This window comes from Aedes aegypti, chromosome 1 (genome assembly GCF_002204515.2).
Source record: "Aedes aegypti strain LVP_AGWG chromosome 1, AaegL5.0 Primary Assembly, whole genome shotgun sequence".
NCBI classification, from domain to species: domain Eukaryota; kingdom Metazoa; phylum Arthropoda; class Insecta; order Diptera; family Culicidae; genus Aedes; species Aedes aegypti.
Genome location: NC_035107.1, coordinates 302,572,768 through 302,596,294, shown reverse-complemented (window position 1 = coordinate 302,596,294; position 23,527 = coordinate 302,572,768). Strand labels below are relative to the sequence as shown.

The following is a 23,527-nucleotide window of genomic DNA, read 5'->3' as shown; positions in this document are numbered from 1 at the left end:
AGAACATCACAGAAACACTTAAAGTTTCCAGAATTCAACGTGCTGTTAAGAAAACACACGGGGAGCATCAAAATTTCACCGCAATTTTGCACCAGAATCTCAGTACTGGAGCTAAAAAATATGTGGTTCCTGATTTGAGAGCTGTAATCTCAAGATCTCTTCATAGATGTTAAGCTAATATTAATCATCATCATAAAATCATAGACATAAAGAGAATACCAGACTAATCGCAAAATTACACTACAAATTACAGCACCTTCATGATTTTGTGCAAATTGTCGCGTAATCGATAAGATTCCATGAATTTCCTTCATATGCATGATTGTATTAATTTTGAGCGTCACTCTGAATCTAAGACAAGACGTGTCAGGTCAAAGTACAAAAATGGAACCAATTGCCTGTCAAAAAAGACCACTTCTCATTGGTCGTTTTCGCCAAGGCCTACTTTCACATCGTTGAGTTGGATTGCAACAGGGCACTTTGTTTCTAGCCCGGCCGTGTTGCTAGTTCATAAATTAGAGTTTTCATCAAAAGTTTGGAAATTTTTCACAAAATCTTTTTGTTTCAAATCGGTTTAAATTCGATGTTAAATGTACCACATGAGTTCTTACAACACTAAAATAGGAGAACTTACGTATTCTCGGCAGTCTAAGCCGATGCCGCGCTTCTCTTGTGATTTTTTCGGACATCAGCAGACAAAGTACGTGTTTGTTTGTTTACATATTTATCGATTCACACCGACAGACTTGTTAAAAGCTTTTTGGAAACGTTTTTACAACGCTGCGAACATCTCTTGTCAGTGTGACTATTGTCGGCAGCCTCTTTCTGTTCGGCAGCTTTCCCATAAGAGCTGTAAACGGATCACTTCGGCAGCTCCAAATCAGTCGCATTTTGAGGCGTGTTTATTTGAATTGCTGACATCTTTGGCGAGATTGTTTGTTCCTGCTCGGAAATCTCGTTAGCGGGTAGCTGACAGGACGAAGAATCATCTGAATGTTTTCATTGGTGTGTTTTAATAGTAAAATACTGTGTATTTGGCGTTTGAAATTTGGTTGCCGATAATAGTCGCAAGGTGCCGAAGCCGTAAGTCTCCCTAAATAAAAAAAAAAATACTGAATTGAGAGCAAAACAATGGAAATTATGTAAATTTTCTTTGAAAATATCGCCTGTTTTGAAAATAAACCTGAATTTTGAATTGCACTAAACAAATAAAGCGTGTAAGAAACAACCAATTTATAACTCTTGATATCTGAATTTGTTCACAAGATTTGCTTGAAAAGAATACTAGCAGCACTGGCTTTTGCATCGTCAAGGTTATCGACTGAAAAACAACGGGGCCGTCTTAGTTGAGCTGTCACGTCCTGTCCTAGCTCTGAATAGATTGTTCTTTAGGTGCAGAATCACTCTGCACTCTGAATGGAAATTTCTTAACAGCATCAGTCACTGCTCATGTTCGAAAGTAGTAAGTACTAAATGTTCGAAAAGTTTTTTATTCATACCAAAAGTGTAGTAAACTTTGTGGATTTTGTTTTTGAGTAGATGCTACATGTAGTAAAGTTTAACGTTTTTTATTCATATCACCCAATAAACTCAACCGATCGCGTTAGCAGTCACTTTAGTAATGGTCATGTTCGTTTTCTTCTCTCTAGCACGCCTGAAGTAGATGCAATGACAAAGGTTTGGTTACAAACGAGGTGTGAATGAAGTGGTATTCGTTGCACTGTTCCACACTCCTCCTCCTGCCACACTGTATCCACAGACAAACAGACGTCACACTCTCATCATTGTGCATCGACCACCTTTTTAACGGTCGATCCAAAAATATGGTAGGTGGCCAATCCACCATCTGCAGCGCTCGCATCGTTTTTGTTTGCGTTTGACGTTTACACACTATCGCCATCTGTTAGCCTGTCGGCCAAACAAACCGATTTTAGCATTGGGCGTACATGTCCTCGTGACTATGATTTTGATCGAGATTTGTTCTAAGTGTTACGTCTGTTTGTCTGTGCTGTATCTTCTGGAGTCCTACACGGAGAAATATTTTTACCTAATTTTTGAGTTTACTTTACCCAAAATTAAGTATATCGATTATAGTTTCAACCCAAAATCTCTCGGTTTTCTCTTTCTCCCACACGAATGTTGTCAAAAATAGAGAGAGCTGCATCTACCCAATGGGGGTACTTTGGCCCAATAAGCCAAATTTGGGTAAATGCAACTTTTCTTATGTTTGGGTCGAAAGAACTCAATTTTGCGTTAAATCAACCCAAAATTGAGTATGTTTTTCTAATGGAATTAAAGCCAAACTACCTAGTGGGGACCTTGGAAATTTAGCCAAAATTGAGTTATTGGGCTCAACTACGGAATTGCGTTGAAACAACCCAAAATTGAGTTGAATTCCGTCTCCGTGTAGCATCATCAGTCCTAGCGAGTCGGAGCGCCACTAGCGTTCTACTGCTAATATTTCTATTAATCAGACCCACGAAATACGCCTACAAGTATGCATACATGCGACATTCCAGTGTGTTTCATCAGATGGCCAAATTATATCATCTGAACAAAAACCAATCTATTTTGGACATCCCCTGATTTATGTCTTATATACTCATGTTAGGATTTTAGACATACAGAATTTTTATCGTATTCGGATATTCACTCCTCTGATACATTAATTTGAGTATGTTGTGAAAAAATGAAGCAATTGGGTGCAGCCATCTTTGAGCAATGAGCATTTATGTTTCTGGTACAACGCTGGACAAATAAAGATCTTGAAAACTTTAAAATACACCCAAAATTTGAGTTAAAGCCAAGGGGTGTGACAAAATCTAAAATAAACATAGAAAATGTTTTTTGTACTTAAACTACCGGATAACATTAAAAATTTAGTAAACATGGGTTCTTGGCCTAAACTTAAGCGTTTGGCACTACAATTGGGACAGGGCTTTAGGACCCTATTTAATTTGAATCTTTCTCCAAAAAAAAACATTGAATTTATGTTATAATAAATGTAAAAATAGGCATAGTGTCCGGCTTTCGAAGTGTCCTTTAATTCGAAGCAAAACGAATTAATTATTAACTGAGAGATTTCTTTACCAGTTGACCATGTTTGATTTAGTATATCGTGTGGCAGGTACGAAGGTATTCTTGTGTGCCCTGGGAGTCGAGGAAATCGGTCTTGCTAGAATGCTGCGCGCATACCGAACGCATATAATAAAACTAAGGAAATTAAATAAATAAAATTTTGACAACGCATAAAAAAAGCAATATGTTGTATAAAATGTAAGAATATATGGACAGAAATAACATTCTATCTTTTTCGGGACGTACGATTTTTTACCTTTATGATCAAATTTCTTTTGCTGATGAATTGTAATCTTCATGAAGTGGCAATATAAAACATCAGCTATGAAGTGGACAGAGAGTGTATGTGAATCCAACCCTGATTGAGTCGTTTCAAAAAATAAGTGCAACACAATTGTGCTGCTTCGTCTCTAAAAGGTTATTTTATAGCGTTAGCAATAGCGTAGTTATGGTATGCTTCGTAGATGGGATACTAAAATCATTTATGTTTCCTCTTGATGATATCATCTTGAATGCTCTCACAAACAAGGATGGAAAGTGAACCTTGATCCAATCTTGAACAAAGTTACCGAAATCATGAACATTGCTATTCCTGGCCACGCCCATTTTTACCGTAAGTTGGGATAATGGAAGGAAATGTAAACATAGAGAGGTGAGTATGGGGAGAGGTATAAGGACGGGATTCACCTGAAAAGCTGGCGATAGACCAGGGGGAATTGTTGTTTAAATGATTTTAATTTAATCTTTTAAATGGCGGCAATCAATATTGTATTTGAGAAATATGCTTTCCGAAGAATCTAGCGTGGTTCTCGAAAAGGTTATTTTTTATAAACAAGCTAATTGTTCTATAAAAGTTCTTTTCATATCTACGATCTATCTAAACTGAAGCTAGCATCGGATACGCTCTTAATTGCCCATACCAGTTATGTGTAGAAAATGTTACCTTGAACGTTATTTTTTTTTTTTAAATAATGCCCTGTGCAACATATCAACATAACAACAACTCACGAAACACTTGGACTATTTGGATCAGATAAAAGTCCATGATAAGCGGCGTGACGATTTTTAAGTAATTGGCGCACCGAAAAAAGTTCGGCGACGTGACGAAAAAGCGGCGGCGGCGTTTCCTCGTTTACAAAAAAAATCAACTCAATTCGCAAGTGATTCGGAAATTGGATTGTTTCACACTTGCATCAACCGTTTGTACATATAAAATGTCTTTATTTAGTCTAAAACTAATTTAAATCAATCGGTTCATCCATACAACCGTTCCGACACGTTTCACACAGTTTCTGCGTGGAATATGGAAAAGCGTTTTAAAAATGCGAGGAATAAAGCCTTTTCACCGAGTGAACTTTTTCAAAAAAAATAATCACAATTGTAAATTATGAATACAGTCAGACTTGTATTTTTCATATAATCTAAAAGAGATTTGCAAGCGATTCAGTCATAGAGCTTTTTGGTTGATGCAATACTAATTTTAATTACTCATTTGAAACGTTTTTTCCTTAACTGCGCTGATTTACGGCACTTGCAATAAGATCGTTTTCGTTTCATAAAAACAGGCCCAATTTATATGTGTTTTACTGCTTAAGGTTTCGGATTTTCAACACAAACATCCATTAACTTTTATCACTAACTATATTTCACTAATCACACAATCACTGGTATCAAACCAAGTTCGCTCTGTCGTACTCGTACGGCCAATCCCGGGTGAGCTGGGTCCTTTGCGCCACAAACGGCGGTCCAGCATCCCGCGCACTCAGACAGCAAACAACCGGATCGTGGACCTCGAAGTAGCACAGTTCCCGGTGGACGTTGAAATTCGGCTGGTAGAACACCCTCAATGAGAACGATTCGCACTCGTTGACACGCATGCAGAATCCCGTCTTGGGGTACGGATCGGTGGGATAGTAGACCTGACACAGATCGCCGAGTTCTTTCTCCTGGCTGACCGGGTAAACTATTGGCCGGTCCGGAATGGGGCCTCTTCTCGCTGCGGAAGCGGCACAAGTGGCTGAGATGGCGACCAGCAGAGCGAAAACTAGAAACTCGAGCTGAAAGTTTTTCATGTTGATCGGTGGAAAGGTGGCAACGAACTGTGGGACAGATGGATAACTACTAACCACATGTGCAGAAGCTATTTGGCGCCTATTTGAATATACCTACTGTTGGGTGAGGGTAATTTAAAACTGATATTAACGTGGTGGCTTCTATGGGAACTATAAGGTGGGCCGACTCTAGGTAACGGTGCGGAAGCAAAACAGGTTTATTCCACTGACTGGCTCATTGAGCGACAATAGGAGGGATTTCCCAGTTTGTATGGAAATCTCACAAAAATGTGTTCTACTCTGCGTCGCACGGTGTTTCATTTGCGGGTATCATCAGAAAAAATAGCCATCAGAACTTTTTTTTTGCCTTACCGATTTTGGCAACAAGACGTGAATTTTATGTTGCCAAATTCAAGAATATCAAAACATGAGCCTTTTTTTGTCTATATCAGCATTATTTTTGTCATAAGGGCCTATCTGCATTTATCGATTTCTCTTCATCTGTGCTCGCTTTACGTTATTGCAGCAAACTGATTCTATTTTCGTAACATATTTTTGTGCTGTTGGATGAAGAATAACTATATCTTGCGTCATTAACAAGAAATATTATAGATTTATCTAATTTAGCGAAGTTATTAGCGAAAGAGAGGATCGATGAAGAGAAAGGCCCTATTGAAGTAACAGTGCAGATATAATCTTTAACAATTTCATGGCAACTACTTCGAATTACAGTATTGGACTTGCAACTTTTTCGATATTCCATACAAAATGACCAACTTTGGTAAGCTGAATCTCAGATATTTATGGACCGATTCGAATGAAATTTTCACAGAACATCAGATACAACTTGAATTTTGACATATATTTTTGAACAATTTTTCCAACCACGAGTAATTTTCGACGAAAAGTTCAAAACAATTCATCTCAAAATCTGATAGCCCTACACAAAAACTATCTTCAGCAAACTTGATCATCTCGTTAAAATCTAAAACTTTTCATGAAGCATTTCCTTCAATATGTTTAGTTATGTCATTTATTAAAAATTGTCAAAAAATTCACTTAGTCAAACTTGTGATTGGAAAAATCGTTCAAAAATATATGTTAAAATTCAAGTAATGTCTGATGTTCTGCCTAAATTTCATTCAAATCGGTCCATAAATAACTGAGATATAGCGTACCAAAGTTGATCATTTTGTATGGAAAATCGAAAAAGTTGCAAATGTTTCGTCCAATACTGTATGTAGAATGCCTAGGAGCCTTTTTCAGTTCAGCTTTAAATCCAAGAGCAGAGGTATCATGTACTGAGTATACGCACCATCGGTAAAGCACACAAGTTGTACACAGTGTTATCTTCGGTGAACATTTGCGACTGTGCTAGAGTGAAACTTTAAAGCAAGATCTTCTTGAGATGCTGGCACGCCAAAGCAGTTTACGCAATAAGATAAAAAAAATCAATATCGAAAATAACACCTCATAACACTAAGTGTTAAATTCATGTGCTGTAAAAATCAAGTAGGGTGAAAACACCGATTTTGGCCATACGCCAGTCGTAGCCATAGTGGAATATGTTGGAGAGCAGGTACATCACACACCATGCAGTGGAGATGTCTAAGGTAAGAATTGTAGAGTGCTTTAAGTCAAGGTGTGTGCATTTTACTCTGTAGCCAGAGTAAGGTGTAATCACTTGGCGATAGCGGCTTGGAGGCCATCTTTAAATTGCTGGCCGATTTGTTTACAAACATTACTGTCTTGCCTGGATGATGCTGAAACTGAAACTAGCTGTGCTGCCATCAGTGCGGACGAAATTGTCAAAAAAGAAAGAAAGGAGTAGAGCACACAAGGAGCAGGGGCGACCAGATTGGAATAATTCTTGACAACACTGTTTCTCCAACCAATCATGAGTCAATCTCTCGACTACCTGTCTCAGATGTTTGTAAACAAAACGGCCAGCCCTTCCTCGCCTACCCTGTCTGGTTTTCTCCACAAAGTGAGCATAATAGGACACCTTAGAGAATTGAACGCGCCTTGGTTTGATGAGAGTTGGTGGCAGTGGCGCAACCAAGGGGGGGTTTTGGGGGTCAAATCCCCCCCCCCAGGGCAAAAATATTTATATGACTAACCATACTGTAACCTACAAGCACTACAACAGTATTACAAGTAATATTTTTCTAAACTGTGTAAAACATAATTTTCTCACTTTTACTGACGGCTTTTGACGAGATGTACTAATAGATATATTGGAATTCTCAACAGTTGATTCCGAAGCTTCATCATTCTTATAGTTGATGCAGCATTTAGTCAAATTTTACGACCTTCACAGTACGTGAATTGTTGGATAAGCTTTTTTTTTGTGTTCAATGATTACGAAAAAATCCTAGTTCTAGAAAAGCTCGAAGGGGATGGCGATTCGGTTCGTAGGCTGAAAAATCACATATCAATACTGTTACTTTCAAAGGGCTTAACTTACATGTGCGATTTCTCTTCATCAATCCTCTTTTTCGATTATGACTTCGCCAAATAAAAAAGTGCAAGTTTTCTTGTCCATGTAGTACGATTTAGTAATTCCTTATCTATTCATCTAAATAGAACTATAAGTGAATACACAGTTTTGGAACTTTCAAGCAAACCACAATGAATGGAGATTTAAATCGTTATCAGAATGTTTAAATTCCATATGAACTCTTTTAACCATTCATATCTAAAAAGTAAAATCTATGCTAATTTTTATAAAGAATAAAATATCTTGTAGAATACGAAGCTTCTTTTATTCACCACAGGCGTATTTTGGTAAATTTTGGAAAATTATACCAGGTTCAATAGACTTTCTTCAACTAGAGGTGTAAGTTCATACAAAAAGGCATGCCTAGAGCGAGCGAGAGAAACTGATGTTTGAAATGTTATTGCGTCCTTCGTAAATGTTAACATATTAAAAATTTTCTACTTTGACTCCATTTTTACCATCCAAAACCCCCCCTAGAGCCAAATCCTGGTTGCGCTACTGGTTGGTGGTATTGCCTTGTGGACCAATCACTAATTGGACGTTTGAGCGGAACCGAATTCACTTGTTTCCATGGTCACGTAAATAACACGGCACCGCTCAAACGTCAAATTAGTGAACTTGTGCATCGATCCATTGCGTTTTCAGCATAGTTTGTTAATGAGATAGTGGACAAATTCGTTTGATTTTTTTCTCCGAAAGAGAACCTGGTACAATTACTGAAAAAACGTTGGAAACATTTGTTGTGAAATTTGGAAAAAAAAACTCAAGGCTGGTATTTCAGCCTAAAGAGTCTCTCAAGATCTTAGAATACCAAGTCGAGTCTAGTACTCTAAAAGACGGGAATTTGAATCCATCGGGAAAAAACGGGAATTTAAGATGGTCATCGGGAAAATAATTTTGAACGAACATCTTCAAGCTCTAAATCTACAAACCATCAAAAATAAGTTTTAGAAAGTTGATATTGCAATTCTAGAGAAAACTTTCCGTTTTACGGTTCAACGAAAAGCTACCGCAGCTGTCACATCACTGATTTGCACTGCTAAATCATCAGTAGGCTTTAATGATACCTTGGATACCACCTTGATGATTGTTGTTTGTTGCTATTTTTCATAGCGTTTTCTCTTTCAAGCATACTATGGAACAGTTCTCGCTGAAACCAGGCCGCCATCGGCACCCATCGTTAGAATTCCAATTTTATGTCACTGATCGCTAGTTTTCACTAAAACTTAAGGGTGGTCCTTTCTGTTTTCTCAAATTGGTGGACCCCTCGTACGCCAGCTAGCTGAACAGTTTGCGAAAAAGCCCATTTTTCGATAAATCTTGGGTATTTCTTCACGGGTTGTGTCTCATATTTCGCATGGAACACATAGCAAACTTAAAGGCATCGTATAGAGAAAGGACATAGCTTTCATTTGAACTCGAAAAAATTTTGGCGGTCATTTTGAATTTGGCCGCCATTTTGAATTTTGTTAGAAAAATCGTTTTTTCACCATTAGCGCACCGCTAGTTTTGAATTCTGAGATTACCATCAGAAAGCTGAGGAAAAATTGCGTAAGATAGGCTACAGAAACTAGGTGAGCAATGGTATTTACCCTATGATATGAACGATTTTCTAAATCATGTTCCACTATTTTGACGTATATGGCGAGTGCAATCAATGCAAACATCATTTTTTGTACTACAAAGAAACAAGTTTTCAATCGTTGGTGAATTATTTGAGACAGATGAAGAATAAGTGTATTATTTTGAGTGAAAAAATCTGGCGGCCATCTTGGATTTTGACGCCATTTTGTTTTTAAGTATTAGAATGAGTGCTATCAGCATGTTAAATTTTAATGCTATCGTTACACTTATTCTTCTTCTTGTTCTTCTTTTTCCTGACGTTACATCCCTACTGGAACAGAGCCAGCCCCTCAGTTTAACTAGCTTTGAAAACAAATTATCAAAAATGATTTTTTAACCCTTATTTGCTACCTGAATGATTCTTCTGCATATCCTCGAGTTGAAAATAGCATTATTTCTTTCATTTATTTGGTCTAAAACCATTGATAGAAATGAACAATCAGTTGAACAGCTAAGATAAGATAAGAAAAATAGAATCTGATTGTTTTTTTTAACGGAGGCCTCATAATTTAACATGATGAGCACATGATGATGGTAAGAAAACATTCAAATGCTAAAAACCAAGATGGCGTCGAAATCCAAGATGGCCACCAGATTTTACAACCTCGAAATAATACACCTGCGTTTCGGCATTACGTCCACATTAGAACAAAGCCTGCTTCTCACCTTTCAATTTCGCTTTTTTTCACATGCATGTTGGGCGGTACTTAAAACGATACGATACGGTTGCTTCAAAATTTAAGATTTCCATTCTGAATTAATGCACTTTTGTCAATGTTTAGTAATGTAGTTTTAACGTATACTACAGATATTACCACAAGACTTACTAATGTCCCGATGCGCAATCTATAAACTTCATTCAATGAACAACAATATATATGGTAAAAAAAATGTTTGTTTAATACAATCAATGGTTTTGGTTGGTTTTCATTTATTGAATTGATTTATTCATTATTACTGAATTCAAAGATATGTCGAAGAATTATTCTGTTGTCAGAAATCGCATTATAAAAGAAAATTCCTATTTAATAACCTGGATTTATGACCAATTAAGCTGAGTATCTGGCTCGGTTCCAGTAGGGACGTAACGTCAGGAAAATTAAGAATAAAAAGAAGAAGAGTATACGTAACCTTTTTTTATTGATAACCTCTAATTTCAACATGCTGAGTGCTATCAAGGTGAAAAATTCATTCTTCTACCTAAAATCGAGATGGCGTCAAAATCCAAGATGGCCGCCAGATTTTTTCACTCAAAATAATATTCTTATTCTTCACTCGACTCGAATAAAACACCCAAGGTTGAAAACTTGTTTCTTTGTAGTACAAAAAAAGATGTTTGCATTGATTGCACTCGCCATATACGTCAAAATCGTAGAACATGATTTAGAAAATCGTTCATTTGATAGGGTAAATACCATTGCTCACCTAGTTTCTGTAGCCTATCTTACGCAACTTTTCCTCAGCTTTCTGATGGTGATCTCAGAATTCAAAACTAGCGGTGCGCTAATGGTGAAAAATCGATTTTTCTAACAAAATTCAAGATGGCAGTCAAATTCAAAATGGCCGCCAAATTTTTTTCGAGTTCAAATGAAAGCAACATCCTCTCTCTATACGATGCCACTAAGTTTGCTATGTGTTCCATGCGAAATATGATACACAACCCGTGAAGAAATACCCAAGATTTATCGAAAAATGGGCTTTTTCGCAAACTGTTCAGCTAGCTGGCGTACGAGGGGTCCACCAATTTGAGAAAACAGAAAGGACCACCCTTAAGTTTTATCGAGAACTAGTGATCAGTGACATAAAATTGGAATTCTAACGATGGGTGCCGATGGCGGCCTGGTTTCAGCGAGAATTGCTCATGATGGAAGTATTTGCTTCAATGATGGAATGATTTCGAAGCCTGCGGTAGAACTTTGACAGCTGCGGCTACCGCAAACCGGAAAATTTTCTTAACAACCGTAATATTATTGATCATATTGCCATCTGTTATCTTGGGTAGATATGTTTCAAACATGATTTTCTTGTAGAAATAGTCTAGTTTGCTACACTAAAGTTGGTTGGTAATGTTTCGAAGGTTTAAGCACTCAAACATATTTGATTCATAGTTTTCTTTAGTTATTTTAGTTTAGAGCGGCTTTGTTCCATCCTCACCTTAAATATATTTACTTTAGTAAACTCTTCATATTTATGAAGAAATAAAAGAAGAAACACTAAAATTTGAAATACTTTAAATAGGGTAATAGGATGCACAAAAGGGACATATCTAGGTATTTAAATTAAAAATGGAATGGTGTTTGTATGTCACGAGTTGGCTTGAGAACGGGATGACTGATTTGAACCATTCTTTCACTTTTGTTTTACTCAAAAGTTCCGACGTGTGTTCTTACACTCAAGAACATTTTTCAAAATCCTCCAAGAAAGTTGAGAAAACGGGAAATGCGAATTTGACATAAAATTCAGGAATTTTTCCCAAAGCCTCTACGGCCTACTGGGCAATACGACGTTTGCCGGGACACTAAATGTTTAAGTGAATCAAAAGTGCCAAGAATAGCAGCAATGGGGTGTGAGTGATAGAATCCCACTTTTGAGAAAAGCGACTTTTTTTTAAGTTTTTTCAACAATTTTTCATTCCATACTAATTGTACGAGAGCCAAAAAACACATGCCAATCTTCTACGAATATTATTTGTTTCTTATTGGACGGAAAAATCCCCTAAACCTACCGTTTAAAAGCTTAAAGTACAATTTTTTGGTATGTTCAACTAAAAAACCGATAAATGGGTTATTTTTTTTGCGGTCGGGCCCATTAATAAAAAACCGGGAAAATTTTGAAAATCATACCGGGAAAACCGGGAAAAAAGCGGAAACTTCATAACGGATTTTTGGTGGCCACCCTGGTATTTGCAACTCTTAGAATTATGGATAGATATTGATAATTCTTGCATATATTTAAGTTGTATATGTACAAAATATGCAAAATATGAGGCAAATCCATTAAGAAATAACAAAAATGCTTGAATAGCGAAAAATGTGTGTCCTTCAAGACAAAAAAGGGGCTACTTTGGGCATTTTCATAATTTGATAATGAATTTTTTTTCTTATAAATTTCAAAATGATTCTATAGATTATAGTCCATTGTGATGATATTGAACGATTTTTCATTGATAAAATTAATTTAGAAAATTGCAAAGCTCGTAACAGAACACAGAACACAGAAATTCCTAAAGAGGTATTAAAATTCCTCTTGATTTAGAAACTCCTTCGAAATAACATAAATAATTGCCTCAAACCCAGAAATTTTCTGGATTTTTTTTGCTGGGTTTTTAGCGCAGAAGTATTCATAAATTACATAACATGAAGTTGTGAATAAATCTCATAAATTATTCCTATACCCAAGGGATGATTTAATGCTTCAAAATGTTTTTGGTGAAATTCCTAGTAAAGTTCCTAAAAATCTCGTGAGATGATTCCTGTGCAAATCTTTCAATAAGCAAAGAAATTAAAAAAAGGAGAAAGAGAAGAAAAAGAAGAAGAAGGGTAATTGGATGAATTTCCAAAGAAATTTTCAAAACAGTTTTTAGAGGAATATCGGAATTATAGAAACATAGATTTTAAATGAGGTCAAACTTCATCAAGAATATCCTAAGAAAGCTTCAACTAAACTTTTTTTTGCAGGAACCTTTTAAACAGTTTATTGTTGGCACAATCTCAATAAAACTTTAAGGAGCAAATTTTGAAATTTATCTCAAGACATACTGAAGATAAAAATGGAATGAATTCAACAAGGACTAAAAGAAGATAATTATTGAAGTTATTACTTGAAAAATAAAAATATTCTATAGGAATTTTGAGTGAAGTTTGTGGTCGAGTTCAAATTCAAGCATAAAGAAATTTTAATTTAGACGAAAATCCCTTTCGGTGTACCCAGTATGTTTCTGCAACAATTTATAAAATTATTGCTTGGAAGTTTTTGAAAAAAAAAAGTTTCAACAGGAATCCATAGATTAATTTTTGAGATAGTATTGAGAGAAGTTCTTGGAGGAATTCATGAATGAACCAACACAAATGTTTTTTTTTTGTCATAAACTCGGCTGTATGACACCCGAGTTCTGTTTGATCTTTCGACCTTGACGCTTGCTTTTGCCGGAGCGAGCGACGAGGGCAGGATCAAACATGTCGCGCGTCGATCTCGTAAGTGAAAAAGTGGCATGATCGGGGAGTTCGGTTGGAGTAAGTTAAAAAGTGCCGCGATCGGTTCGTTCTTTTTGATCTTTCGACGACCTTGACGCTTGCTCCTGGGCAGTGCGTCAAGAAAGCCCGAGCTGTCGTCCGTGTTTTTTTTTCGGGTCGCGCGCCTATTTTTTTTTTTCTGAGTGCTAGCCGAGCAAACGAGTGAAGCTGAAAGTGGATTGTGGCTGCTCAGTCAAGGATAACGGATCAATTGGTGAGCTCGTTTCATGCTACTATTTCTAATCTATAAAATATGTATGACTGCACATTTAATCGTTACAATGGTGGGATGTAAATATGATGTTTCAACAAACTATGGATGGTTCGTCACTGTGAGTGTCGACACAAACTCTGATTCATGGTTTATTTATGTTTAACATTTTTTTTCCAGAACACCCCTTATATACCTTTATTTTTGTAATTAAAAAAAACTTTGAATGGTTCGACACTACAAGTGTAGACTTGCGAAAGGTTCACTTTATTCAACAAACTTTGGATGGTTCGCCACTGTAAGTGTCGGCATAAGAATAAGAGTGTTCTATGATGTCCCAACCAATTGAGTCTTTTGTTTCTTTTCAAATGAGTAAAATATAATAATACATGCTTTCGTACTTTACAGCTGTAGGAATGTTACATTTAGGTATTTGTTCAACAAACTTTGAATGGTTCGTCACCTCAAGTGTCGGCATAATTTTCCTCTACATAGAAATTATATGAACAATTATATTTACATATAAGCATGTTTATATCTCACCAATAATTATTTATCATGGTCTAATCGCTTATCAAAGTGAATCCTGTGACCCAACGATCCTCCCGATTAACAAACATCCCTCCCAAAAACCTTTGTGGAGATGCAGAGGCAAACACGGTCTCCAAATAGCAAAGGTAACACACTATTATTCCTTCTCCCAATCCCACCTGACTGCAAGGACGTGGCCGGCGCCGTTATTGACCATGTATAAATAGAGGCACTGAATTATGCACACTGAAGAAGATTATGGCCAATCCCAGCCGATCTTCTAGTTGATTATTTGTGCATTTTCACTGACTTCGGTCAATCACGGAATAGCAACCATTGATATGTGTAGTCAGTCTAAGCTAAGCTATATGAAAGAAACATTAGAAAAAGGTTAGACAGTGTGTTCCAATAAATAATCGATGCTCTGTGTCGGAAACAATGAAATGATTGATTTTCATTCTTATTCCAGGGCTTTTCAAAGCAGCGCCAAAAATCTTATAAATCAATTTGCGTCAGTTAATAATGCGATGTTCCTTCAATTTGGTACCTAAAATAATATAATAAAATGCAGTTAGGTATTTGAATAATTAAGGTACATTTAAAAGAACTTGGATACTAGATAGAGTAAGGTGGGGCAAAAGTTCGACCTTAGTGGTATAATCAAAGTTTCCAGGAAACCAATAGCAGTTAAAACAAAACAAATACCATACAGTGAACCTTCAACATATTGGCTATAATTTTGCTGAACAAACTTGTGTCAAAATATTTACCCATTTTTAGTTATAACAGTTTCAAAATTGATTGTCTTATTCGAACTTTTGCCCCACCGGTGGGGCAAGAGTTCGAATCTAGTGTGGGGCAAAAGTTCGCTGGCTAAAACACAAAATATCGATCCTTTTATGACAGGCATACCTTACACCAGCCGTAAACTTAAGTTTGACGAAAAATACATACTAAATTTTCATCAAAAAATTGCCTAAAACCGAGTTAATTGTAATGTACTCAAAAATAGCAGTTTTTCGCAAAACTAAGTGGAAATGTAAAATTTTGGTGACAATTTTCACACGATCAGACAAATTTAACTAAATTTGAAGATAATATGTGGATTTTAGGCAATTTGCAAATTTTTCCGTGATTTTATACATGGGTCGAACTTTTGCCCCGCTGATTCGAACTTTTGCTTAACTATGGGCCAAAAATTGTTTTCAAGCATTTATGCAAAAACTAATACACCTCAAAGCAACCTTATGATAGGCCTAGAAACGCCCTTACATAAAATATTGAAAAAATATTTTATCTTCAATTGGTTCCATGCAACGAAAGTTTGACCAAAAATTACAATATTCACGTCGAAAAACAACAAACAGCCATAACTTTTCCAAATCTCAACCGAATTTTATGATATTTGGAGTGAAAGTCTCTTACTTGAATAGCATTCGAATCACCATGACATTAATAAGATTTGTTTTGAATTGAGCTAGAAATCTTTAAAAGAAACTCTTACCCCACTCGAACTTTTGCCCCACTTTACTCTATAAGGATCCGTCATTGATTTCGGAATTTTCAAAAGCAGTTTCTTCGTTCAAAATAAAGAAAATTTACATGAAAATGTGTTCACTGTATTTTATTCTCCAACCGAAACATAATGAACACATTTTCATCGAATAATATTTAGATTTGGACAGAAAAACTGCTTTTGAAGTGTCGATGATGACGATGATTACGATGATTACGATGATTAGCGTTGAGCGTTAACGATCAACGCTCCGTCATCGTAATCATCGTCATCATCGAAACTTCAAAAGCAGTTTTTCTGTTCAAAACTAAGAGTTATTCGATGAAAATGTGTTCACTGTGTTTCGGTTGGAGAATAGAATACAGTGAACACATTTTCCTGAAAATTGTCTTGATTTTGAATGAAAAAACTGCTTTTGAAAATTTCGAAATCAATGACGGATCCTGCCCCCTTAAAAACATGACACAAATGAGGTGAAAAATATGACAAATGAATCAAATTTCTTTATTAATATCATTCCAAACATTACATTCATTTCTTATATCTAGGTGTTCTGTGTTATTTGACAACACTATCATCCTAATTTGGTAAAACAAATTTAAGATTTAATTAACATTTTGTTAACAACATATTACATTTCATTTGCCGTAGCAGTTCAGTTTTTTTTTACAGGTGAGTTGATTTCACCTGCTTATAAGAGAAAAAAAAATGTTTTTAATATACTTAACCTAACTTAACCTAAACATATAACGCATTAATCGTGGCAATAGAAGATTGTAACGATTTTTGCCTGAAATTATTAATGATTGTATTTGACATTTGTTCCAATGTTTCAACATTGGATATTCTATGTAACTCATTGGTACTATACCAGGGAGGAAGCCTCAGAATCATTTTCAAAATTTTATTTTGAATTCTCTGCAGAGCTTTCTTCCTGGTATTACAACAGCTAGTCCATATTGGTACAGCATACAACATGGCTGGCCTGAAAATTTGTTTGAATATCAAAAGCTTGTTTTTAAGACAAAGTTTTGATTTAATAAGGGGATAGAGACATTTTACATATTTATTACATTTGGCTTGAATGCCCTCAATGTGATTTTTGAAAGTTAAATTCTTATCTAGCATGAGCCCTAGATACTTAACATCATCTGACCAATTTATTGGAACCCCTCTCATCGTGACAACATGTCTATTTGAAGGTTTCAAATAAAGAGCTTTTGGTTTATGTGGGAATATTATTAGTTGAGTTTTGGAAGCATTAGGAGAAATCTTCCATTTTTGCAAGTATGAAGAAAAAATATCCAAACTTTTTTGCAATCGACTACAGATGACACGCAGGCTTCGTCCTTTGGCGGAGAGGCCTGTGTCATCCGCAAACAAAGATTTTTGACATCCCTGAGGTAACTCAGGTAAGTCAGATGTGAAAATATTGTATAATATTGGTCCCAAAATGCTGCCTTGAGGAACACCAGCTCTTACAGGAAGTCTTTCAGATCTGGAGTTCTGATAATTAACCTGAAGTGTACGATTTGACAGATAACTTTGAATTATTCTAACAATGTATGTTGGAAAATTAAAGTTTTTTAATTTTACAATCAAACCTTCATGCCAAACACTGTCGAATGCTTTTTCTATGTCTAGAAGAGCAAGACCAGTAGAATAGCCTTCAGATTTGTTGGAACGGATCAAATTTGTTACACGTAAAAGTTGATGAGTGGTCGAATGTCCATGGCGGAATCCGAACTGTTCATTGGCAAAAATTGAATTTTCGTTGATGTGGGCCATCATTCTGTTCAAAATAACCTTTTCAAAAAGTTTACTGATGGAGGAAAGCAAACTGATTGGACGATAGCTAGAAGCTTCTGCAGGATTTTTGTCTGGTTTTAAAATTGGAACAACCTTAGCATTTTTCCATTTGTCAGGAAAATATGCTAATTGAAAACATTTGTTAAATATATCAACTAAAAATGATAAGCTACTTTCTGGAAGTTTCTTGATGAGGATGTAGAAAATTCCATCATCGCCAGTAGCTTTCATGTTTTTGAATTTTTTAATAATAGTTCTCACTTCTTCCAAATCAGTCTCCCAGGCATTTTCGAAAACGTTCTCTTGATTGAGAATATTTTCGAACTCCTGAGTAACTTCATTTTCAATTGGACTAGTAAGTCCTAAATTAAAATTGTGCGCACTTTCAAACTGCATAGCAAGTTTTTGAGCTTTTTCGCAATTAGTTAGTAATAATTTGTTTTCCTCTTTCAATGCCGGTATTGGCTTCTGAGGTTTTTTCAAGATTTTCGATAATTTCCAAAAGGGCTTAGAGCCAGGGTCCAATTGAGAAATTTTATTTTCAAAATTTTTGTTTCTTAATTGAGCAAAACGTTTCTTGATTTCTTTCTGCAAATCCTGCCATATAATTTTCATAGCAGGATCGCGAGTGCGTTGAAATTGCCTTCTCCTCACGTTTTTATGACGGATCAAGAGTTTAAGATCATCGTCTATAATCACGGATTCAAATTTTACTTCACATTTTGGAATTGCAATGCTCCGGGCTTCAACAATGGAATTTGTTAAAGTTTCAAGAGCATTGTCAATATCAAGTTTAGTTTCTAAAGAAATGTTAACATCAAGATTAGAGTCAACATACGTTTTATATATATTCCAGTCGGCTCGTAAATAATTGAAAGTGGGGCTGATAGGATTGAGAATCGCTTCTTGGGATATTTGAAATGTAACAGGGACATGATCAGAATCAAAATCAGCATGAGTAATCAGTTGGCTACAAAGATGACTAGAGTCGGTTAAGACCAAATCAATCGTAGATGGATTTCTAGAAGAGGAAAAACATGTAGGGCTATCAGGGTATTGAATTGAGAAATATCCTGAAGAGCACTCATCAAATAGAATTCTGCCGTTGGAATTACTTTGAGAATTATTCCATGTCGGATGTTTGGCATTGAAGTCACCAATGACAAAAAATTTTGACTTATTGCGAGTCAATTTACGCAAGTCAGTTTGGAGCAAATTAACTTGCTGCCCAGAGCATTGAAAAGGCAAATAGGCAGCTATGAAAGCATATTTACCAAACTGTGTTTCAACAGAAACACCTAAAGTTTCAAAAACTTTAGTTTCAAATGATGAAAACAGTTGATGTTTTATACGCCTATGAATGATGATTGCAACTCCCCCACATGCCCCATCAAGTCGATCATTACGATAAACAAAAAAGTTAGGATCTCTTTTGAGTTTAGATCCAGGTTTTAAATACGTTTCGGTAATAACTGCTATATGCACGTTATTAACCGTAAGAAAATTTAACAGCTCGTCCTCTTTACCATTCAGAGAACGAGCATTCCAATTTAAAATATTTAGATTATTATTTGGATCCATTAGAAAAACGTAATCCAATAACAATTTGATTTGTAAATTTTACACCTACTTGGACTGCTTCAGTCATAGTGGTGGCTTTGAACATTGCATCAATCATTAGATTCAATTGTTCAGTTAGAAAATTAAAATCAGAGGCAGACATGTCATGTGATTTCCCATTAGAATTTCCGGTAGACGAAGAAGCGGAGTTACCTGTGGCGGTAGGGTTTTTTCCATTTGATTTGAAACAAGTGGAATGGGTACCCATGGATCGAACAGGGGAGGAGTTCGAATTTCCTGCTACGATATCGGCAAAGGATTGGGTAGATACATTCGAAATAGAAAGATTCGAACGGCTACCCGACGGATTAAAATTAGTTTGTGAATGAGCATGATTATGATCATCCTGATGGGTATGATTCATGATCAAGCGATCGTTAACTGAAAAATGAGCATTGTTCGATACTCTACCAGGCAAATTCCGGAAACGACCGTTATCGTAACGGATATTATCTTTCATCTGCCTGGCACGAGCCTCAATGACCTTTTTGCGTGAAGGACAATTCCAAAAATTGGACTTATGGTTAGCCCCGCAATTACAGCATATGAATTTGGTGGTATCTTCCTTCACTGGACAGACGTCTTTGGCGTGAGAAGAACCTCCGCAAATCATGCATTTAGCATCCATGCGACAATTTTTTGTACCATGACCCCACTTTTGCACCGACGGCACTGAGTGGGGTTCTGGTAATTTCCTCCAGGTTTCTGGAAATGTTCCCATGTCACACGGACATCAAACAAAATTTTTGCTTTTTCTAAAGCTTTAATATTATTTAGTTCTTTTTTGTTAAAGTGAACTAAATAAAATTCTTGAGAAAGCCCTTTCCGAACAATGCCAGATTGGGTTCTCTTTTTCATAATGATTACTTGGACTGGGGAAAATCCAAGTAAATCATTTATTCCATTTTTGATCTCTTCAGGTGATTTATAGTCACTTGAGAGACCTTTCAAGACAACTTTGAACAAACGTTCAGTTTTGTCGTCATAAGTAAAAAAAATGTGCTTCTTCTCTTCAAGATGTTTGAGAAGAAGTTCACGATCTTTAAGAGTTTCCGGCAAAACGCGACAGTCTCCTTTCTTTGCGATTTGGAAGGAAACCTTGATTCCCCTAATGGAGTTCAAGATCTCCTGCCTAAATCCCCCAAATTCGGAACAACTGACCACGATAGGCGGCACTCTTTGCTTCCTCACTTGAATCAAAGAGCCTGGGCTAGAGGCTGCTTCGATTTGGTGTTCGGAAAATTTGTCTAGAGCATCGAACCGATTGCTCATTTCGATACAATTATTCATTTCACCCTTGGAAGAAAGTTCGCATTCCGGAGAAACTTCCTTTCTTCCATTCTTGCCACGTGTAGTGACAGTTTTAAAACCCACTTTTTTGGAAGGAAGTAGTGAATTCAGAGATTCACCCTTCCTTTTGTTTGTTGTTGATACCATGTTTAATTAGTAAACGAAAGAAGACGTGACCTTCGAAAGGTTTTTTCCCAAGACGGTGTCCAAGAAGGATTACCACCGCTAGCTTTCGCCAACGGGTCCAACGAAAAATCGAAGGCACGGGTCCAAACAAGGATCGTAAAGGGATCAATAGTACAAAAATAGTACTGAAAAGTACTGTTTTAGTAGCACTGAAAAGTACCGTTTTTAATTTTAGCACTGAAAAGTACTGTTTTTGTAGCACTGAAAAGTACTGTTTTATTGCTTTAGGTAGTTTTTAAGAAAACTTCCAAGAGCAGAGAGAATTCGTGTACGCACAGCACGAAGGTACGATGCGCACTGAAACAAACAAACACAATTCATGAGCCTAAATTAACGACGTTCAGTGCCGCCCACGCCCATCTTCTCCGTTAAGAGGAAAGAAAAGGAAAATGATGATATGACACCTACTTGAAGAGAGGCCAGTGACCCACTGACGGCCTAATAAATGTTGGATGACGGGAAGATCTAGGCTTCACTATAATCGATTGATGTGACCAGGTTGAAATTTAGCGTATGTGTTGTTTAGTATACTTTTTGTGTTTGGGTGTAAAGCCTGATTTGCTGCTGAACAGGAATCGCTAAAGAAATATCTCGCCGATTCCTTGCAGAAATTTTCTACAGCGACTCCCGTTTGAACTGACATCTCTTTTCAAATGCGTACTGCGATCAGAAAAATTTCCCAGGAATTTCCCATGCATCAAGATAGGCCAAGAAATTACTTGTCAGTAGCGAATCAGGCTTAAGTGTGAATGTAATGTTTTTAGCATGTTAACGATCAACGCTCCGTCATCGTAATCATCGTCATCATCGAAACTTCAAAAGCAGTTTTTCTGATCAAAACATAAAATTATTCGATGAAAATGTGTTCACTGTGTTGCGGTTGGAGAATAGAATACAGTGAACACATTTTCATGTAAATTTTCTTGATTTTGAACGAAAAAACTGCTTTTGAAAATTCCGAAATCAATGACGGATCCTGCCCCCTTAATGTCACTCCATGCGTGTTTGTCTTCCAGGGATGGGACACAGGTATTTCCACCTTGTGTCCTAGCTGAAAAGCGTTGGTTTAAGCGCCACTGCACGCTCTCTGAAACAAGAAAAGATAAATTGACCCAACCCCATGATACAGGAAAAGCCCAGTATGCATTAATATAAGCGATTAAATCGGAACAAACTTACCAAATACGTTCATGTGTCTAAACGTCGAGTGCAAACCTCACGACCGTATGCTTTTTCATCTTAATTTGACAGAGTCACACTAATATCAAACAAAAAAAAAATATCCGGGTCTGGTAGCTACAACGGAATGTGTAAACATCTAGTAGGTACGCCACAAGCCATCTTTTAAAATCTCCACAAAAAAATAACGCTTTAACCACAACACAATCAGCCAGTTCTGTTGCAGCTATTTAGCGTTGCACAAAGCACTACAACACGGATAACGGTTGTAGGTGGCATAGCACGAACAGCCGAATCTATTTTTACCATCCGAATTGGAAAAACACGCGGAACCAATATAAACATGACAGAAAATTCAAAACGCAGCCGCACGTACGCACGGCTTGCTGCGATCCTTCTGATAATTGGTAAGAAACCAATAAGTCTGATGCGATGAGAACAATCCACAGTTGAAAACCACGACTTCAGACCTCATAAGTAGAAACAATGTTTTGTTACACTAGAGTACCTATGCATGGTCAAAGTCAGCATCATTCAACTAGCTTAGTGACCAAACCAACGAGGCGCGCTTTTGAGAGTTTAATGGTGAAATCTCTTCAAAATAAAGAGCTGTATTTTTTTAAAGAGGATTATTGCATAATGATAAAAAAAATGATAATTGTGTAAAAAAATGACTACTTCATTATATTATTTCTACAATGTAACAAGATGCACTAAACAAATGATACGGGTATACCACAAATGGTCAAAGAAAACTGGAAGGCAGTGGTTCATCCCGAACAGAAAAGGATGAAGTTTCCTATGTGTTCCAAGAGAAATATAAGACATACACACTTAAATTATTTCCCCGACCTCAGTAAAACTTTTCGCCGAGAACCCAACAGCTGAGAATTCGGTAATTTTCAATGCCGAATCTCGGTACTTATTTTACCGAGATTTCGGTAATCCAAATTTTTTGCCGAGATCTCGGCGAACGTTACCGAGACACGGTAAACGTTTACCGAGATCTCGGTAATTTTTTTTACCGAGAATCGTCAAATTATTATCGAGATATCAGCTGTTGGGTTCTCGGCGAATCCGTTTAAATGTGTACCCAACTAACAATTTTAGCGCTATAAGCCAAGATTATTTGCTTTGTGCTGTATAACAGTTGAATTGAAGCAGCAAACGCAGCAAAAAATGAAAGCTGTCAAAAATAGAACGATTAGCGTTAATACAGCTGTAACGCAAACGTTTTGCAGCTACAAATCTTAGCTGAATAAATTTCGTCAGTTATCGCTTTTGCTGCTTTCACTAAGCTGTAACTCAACACCGTAAAAGATAGCAATTTGTTATGCTGCTCAATATATATTTAAGAAGCGCTTTGTCGTTAGTTATACAGCGAGCATACAGCAGTATGCTGTAAAACAACAACTTGTGGCGCATCTACTCAGCTTGTTGGATGTAAACATTGCGTTTGACGTTTCGCACCCTTTTACAGCCTGATGAAGTGGTGTAAGCGCGGCTATGGCATCTTTTACGATCATTATAAAATATTGTGTGAACCGTTTTCGATGTAGAACAAAACGGCGTGTTTTCTTTGCCTTTCGATATAGACTGTGGTGGCAACAAGGACAGCGTCGAGACTTGTGGATGCAGAGATCGTGAGTTCGATTCCAAGCGGTGGCAGGTAACGCTGGGAACATTAAATTCAGATACTTA

General features: G+C 36.6%; 1 protein-coding gene across 1 annotated transcript; it reads right to left on the bottom strand.

The window, feature by feature from the left end:
• Positions 1-4,700: 4,700 nt before the first annotated feature.
• Positions 4,701-5,265, bottom strand: LOC5579959. The gene is made up of 2 exons (XM_021838364.1): positions 5,248-5,265; positions 4,701-5,196 (listed from the first exon to the last, which is right to left on the bottom strand). Exon 2 carries the CDS (start codon positions 5,148-5,150, stop codon positions 4,749-4,751), a length of 402 nt encoding a protein of 133 aa, XP_021694056.1. The 5' UTR covers positions 5,151-5,196; positions 5,248-5,265; the 3' UTR covers positions 4,701-4,748.
• Positions 5,266-23,527: the final 18,262 nt, after the last annotated feature.

What these genes read in the sequence shown, in the direction of transcription:
- LOC5579959 (XM_021838364.1), bottom strand. Translation starts at nt 5,150, where the DNA reads ATGAAAAACTTTCAGCTCGAGTTTCTAGTTTTCGCTCTGCTGGTCGCC.